At 44.7% G+C, this 4,928-nt stretch overlaps 1 protein-coding gene across 2 annotated transcripts in view; it reads right to left on the reverse strand.

The window, feature by feature from the left end:
• METTL17 (methyltransferase like 17) overlaps nucleotides 1-3,681 on the reverse strand; it is a 5,854-nt gene extending 2,173 nt beyond the window's left edge. For both annotated transcript variants that reach the window (XM_055088354.1, XM_007104778.4), the window contains exons 1-9: nucleotides 3,576-3,681; nucleotides 3,271-3,424; nucleotides 3,048-3,182; nucleotides 2,084-2,162; nucleotides 1,766-1,847; nucleotides 1,397-1,470; nucleotides 844-938; nucleotides 405-475; nucleotides 107-214 (exon numbers count right to left, since the gene is read on the reverse strand). In XM_055088354.1, the coding sequence (XP_054944329.1) occupies nucleotides 107-214; nucleotides 405-475; nucleotides 844-938; nucleotides 1,397-1,470; nucleotides 1,766-1,847; nucleotides 2,084-2,162; nucleotides 3,048-3,182; nucleotides 3,271-3,424; nucleotides 3,576-3,656 (879 nt within the window). In that variant the 5' untranslated portion in view covers nucleotides 3,657-3,681. The remainder of the gene's footprint in view (nucleotides 1-106; nucleotides 215-404; nucleotides 476-843; nucleotides 939-1,396; nucleotides 1,471-1,765; nucleotides 1,848-2,083; nucleotides 2,163-3,047; nucleotides 3,183-3,270; nucleotides 3,425-3,575) is intronic.
• Nucleotides 3,682-4,928: the final 1,247 nt, after the last annotated feature.

The raw sequence follows: 4,928 nt of genomic DNA on the forward strand, positions 1-4,928 counted from the left end.
GCTCCGCAACGGGAGAGGCCACAACAGTGAGAGGTCCGCGTACCGCAAAAAAAAAAAAAAAAAAAAAAAAAAAAAAAAAAAAAGGGAAAAAGGGGTTTCTACTTACCAGAAAATGACCTGTCTTACGCCACAAGGTTTGGACTACGTCAGTGCGGTTGGCCTTGCTGGGCAGTTCACTGAGAGAAAAGGCTGATACCACCACATCAAATTGTACCTGGTGCACACGACAAGGAACATGACAGACCTGACATCTCCCTCTTCTAAGAGTACAACAAAGGTCTATCCCACTAAATTTCTTCTGCTTTCTTTTATTTTCTAACACTTAATGCTAGGTTGCAAAGCTAAGGCCACAGTTTTCCATGTGCATACTCCACATTTAGCATACTTTAAACATCGCCACTTGCCTTGGGTGATACAGGTAGAAACTGTCTGAAAAAGACACCCGGCACATAAGGCATCCCAGATCCTGAACCACCTGTAGAGGAAAGTAGAGATGTGGCAACTATGAGTGCACAGGTGTAAACTGAAGGGACATTCCGATAAGAAACATGGCCCCAAGAACAAAGAAAAACGCTGGCTGAGGGTGAGAAGCAATAGAGTAAGCAACTATAAAAAAGGGCAGGGAGAATATTGGGTCACCTGTCCTGTTATTCTTATCCTACCCATTCACAGTCCAACAAAGGCCTCCAGCATCTTCTGCTGGACTATCGCATTGGAAGATCAGATTCATTTTTAACTTTTAGCCCTCTCCTCTACTCCCCAATAAAAGACCCTCTCTTGTACTCCTTTGCTTTTTTAATTCCTTCAACTTTGGAAAAGCCCTTCCTTATACTTTGTCCTCACCTTTCAGTAGCTTTTCTGCCAATTCCAACATGGCTGCTGAGCTGTCCACACACATATATTCACGTAGGCTCTGGCCCCAAGTACTATGAGCAGCCCTAAAATGGCAAAAAATAAATCGCCAGCTCTCATGATAGAGTCATCCCTACAAGGGACCCCTCTGTTCCCAACCCACCCTTGGAGAAACAGAGTGCTATGTTAAAATAGTTGGAAAAACTAATAGTGTTATTTTCTTATTTCATTTACAACTCCTTAAAAAAAGGCAGACTCAAAAACTATTTGTGCACAAAAAAATCTTGATGATATGTAAAACCTCCACCCTAGACTAAATTCCTTTCCTTTTTTATCCTAATCATGGATCATTTTTCACTTGACATTTCTTTATGCTCTGGCCCTAATCCATATACCTTCTCATGCCTTGTCTAATCTGAGGGAAGAAACATTCCAGTCCTCAACTTTCCTATTCTCCCTCTGGTTCTCCAGTCTCTTGATATTGACGTGGTGTAAGCATGGCTCTCTAGAGCTAGAATTGACAGAGAAAGAGAAAGATACTCACCAGGTGACAGAGCCAGTACCTGAGCCAAAGTCCATCAAGGTTTGTGGCTGGAACTCTGGAAGTCGAGCTTGGATCTAAAGAAATATACAACACCCCACAGTGGGGAAAGCAGACGCTTGGTAAACATGAATTAGGGGACCACAACAGAGAAAATGAGATATGAATGCCTTTTAAGATTCAATGTAAATGCTTTATAGAATAGAAAGCTCTTAAAAGTGTTTCTAAACCTTTCTTGGGTCAAAAATTCCTTTCAGAAGATAGAGAACCTCCTAAAAAAAAAAAATGCACATGCAACGTCCCAAGTATCCTACCCCAGAAGACTACGTTATGAATAAGGGAACTGATGGTAGGAAATTGAGCGAATTTCACCTCATGGAATGCCCTGGAGACTGCTGCAAAGCCACCATCCAGTCTTGCTGCCATATACACCAGGCTCAGTCCCTCATTGTAGCTGCCAGAAAAACCAGAGAGTCATACCACTGGGAAATAACCTCTATCCTGTAGCTACCCTCTAGACTTTTAGGAAATGAAATCTTTGGAAAGGGCTCTTCCAGATCAACACTTTCACTTCTCAACACAGAAAAGTCCTAGGGAGGCTTATAAGCCAGGTCACTTTTTCAAACACACAACTGTGTAACTGTACTTCCCCAAGTCTCCTTCTTCTGCAGCCCTTCTAGCCTCCCTTACCTCAACTCTTGCCAATGATAGGTAGTTCTACGCAGAGCATGCAGCACTTCTCCACAAAGTTTTTCCATCTGACATGAGTCTGGGGTGAGAACAAGGACTGGAAGTGAGGACCTAGGAAGAACAGGGCTCAGATCCAATATCTGAATAGACTGCCTGCCCATTCATCCCCAATTCCCACCTGGGAAAAGCCTCAACGCTTAAGAGAGAAGTCAAACCTACAGAAAAGTTTCAGGTAAGAATAACAATGACCACCACCACCACCAAAGTGTATCAGATAGTATATTTCCTCTAACAGCAGTTTATTCAACTCAACCAACTCTATCCCACAGGTTTGTTCTATATTAAAAGGAGGTGTAACAAAAATTTAAAGGCTAGGATAAACACAGTATTTTGTGGATTTCTTCACCTCCCCAAAACTTAATATTGTGACATCTCCAATGCTCCTATAGGGAGGAAAGGGGCTTGAAAAACTAAAGTCTCATGACTGTGTTTCGTTCAACACTATCTTATCTACCGAGCACCTACTATGAACCAGATACTATGAGAAGTTCGGAGAATACAAGATGAATAAAAGGCAGGTCTCTTAATAAGAGACAACTCATAACCATAAAAATAACCTGATAAATTATTCTCCTTTCCCTGTAGTGGGTTTTAGTACTGGACACAAACTTTATTTTACTTGAACAAAAACTTAGATGGTCTTAATCCAGTGGACTTGGAGGACAAAACCAAAGGTCTAAGTTTCGACAGGATACTGAAGCACTCACTGACTTTTACTCAAGCTCCAAGTGCAATCTCTGAAATAATCTGTCTTCTCTTAGTAAGGCATCATTGTAATAACTGCTCTCGCCAGAAAGTCAAATAAGAAACTGCAGTATCTATTTAAGAGACTGCAAAATTATTTCTTGCTCTTCATTTCCCTCTGCTTTTTCAATTTGGCCTACTCTTTATTCTTAAGCCCTACCTGCGTTTTCCAGAAATTTTTTCTCAAGATGGACAGCCCGTCTTTGCAACTCCTCTGGCTCTACAGGTAAATGCCGACTCCAGAGATAATTGTTCAGTGCTTGCACCTGTTTCTCCATTTTGGGCATCGAGCTCTCTAAGGGCCAAAGATGAAAAGTGGAATCACTTGCACGCAGACCCAGTTTCTGCTTCTTCTTGAGCCTCCATTTCCCCCCGTTACTCACCCAGCAGCAGTAACTGCGCGGCGTCAACCAATACTTGCGGCACCTGCACGCGCGACAGCTGCAGGATGCCGGGGTGCCGGCGATGGGACCTCTTCCCCAGGAAATCAGACTTGTTATCCACCTGGGATACGCCGGGCACGATGGCAGCGAGCGCCTGCAGGCCGGGAAAGAAAAGCTGATTGGGGGGCAGAAAGCATGGCTGCGGACGCTGGCTAAGGGAGGGGCGGCCGAGAGCGCTCCTCCTCGGAGCGGAGCTGTTTCTGAGACCCACAGCCTCTTCGACAGCAGGGAAAGTAAGCACTCACTCGGGACTGCGGAGCTATTCCAAGGCGGCGGCGCCATCTGCCTAATATCAGCAGATACGCCGGTCCTCTAGCGGTCGCCATGGAGCCAGAGGTGAACCGGAACCAGAAATTTAGGTGCAGTGACCCTCTCACTCGCCGCGGCGAACATCCTCCGCGGAACGTCGGCACGGGGCAGAATCAGCCAATGAGGAGAACGAGTGCTTGCTAGTAGCCAATAAGCAATCGATATGTAAATCTCCTTGAAGAGAGTACGTGCGCCTCAGTTCCGACGTAGCGAGCCGGAAGCGAGGTGGCCTCGGCTCTGTGTTGGGATTTGTTTCCGCCTCCAGAAATCGAGAGGGCGGGAGGAGCAAGGGGCGGCCCCTGTGCCGCGGTCTCTCGAAACGCGTCAGAGACGGGCAGGGTTTCTGTTTGTATTAACTACCTGTGTTCTTTTTCTTCTCTTCTGGAGAACGCTGAAGTCTTGGGATTTTTACCTCCTGTGTGAAACGGAGAGAATGCAGTATCGGAAAGGTGAAATAAGGAAAGCCAGATTTAGGCGTCCGAATTTAACAGAATAATAGGTAATACTAGATTTAATGTTTTTTGCATGTTAGTTTCTCTTACTATTAAACCAGTACTCTTAGAAAAATAGCCACCATGAGAACATTATGTGCCAGATAGTGTGGTAAGCACTTTTATATGGTACTACCGCAATTAGTCCCCACAATTCTATAGGGTAGGTTACTTTAACCCCATTTTGCACCCAAGGAAAGTGAGTGTTCAGGTGGCTGTTACGCCCAAGATCACAGAGCTTGTTAGGTGAAAACAAGATTTAAACCTTGGCAGTCTAAGTCTGATCGTCACCTTTAAACATATGCTGTACTGCATAATGTTGGTACTTAGAATGCAAGTTACCAAGTGCCAACTACAAATTGGCACTTGCCATCTACCTCTACAAGGATTAAATCATGAGCTGCTGCAGCTGCTGAACTTTAACACTCTGAAAGGAGTTCAGGGTGGAGATCAAGAATGAGGCACTCTGCTCTGGGAAGAACCGGCGGAGAAGACCTTCAGAGAGTTAGATATTTTCAGGAGATGATTTTTATGAGCCCAATTCTTGCATCTCCGCATATCTAGAGAAGCACTAAAATCTTTCTTGGTGAAGTCTGCTCCTCATGACTAGCAGTGACATTCACAAGAGTAGCAGCAACCTTCTGCAAAAATGTGTGCTTGGGACCTCCCTGGCGGTCCAGTGGTTAAGACTCTGCGTTTCCACTGCAGGTGACACGGGTTCGATCCCTGGTTGGGGAACTAAGATCCCACATGCCGTGTGGCTTGGGCAAAAAAATAAATAAATTTTTAAAAATGTGT

The sequence above is a fragment of the Physeter macrocephalus genome, chromosome 11, assembly GCF_002837175.3.
Source record: "Physeter macrocephalus isolate SW-GA chromosome 11, ASM283717v5, whole genome shotgun sequence".
Classification (NCBI taxonomy): domain Eukaryota; kingdom Metazoa; phylum Chordata; class Mammalia; order Artiodactyla; family Physeteridae; genus Physeter; species Physeter macrocephalus.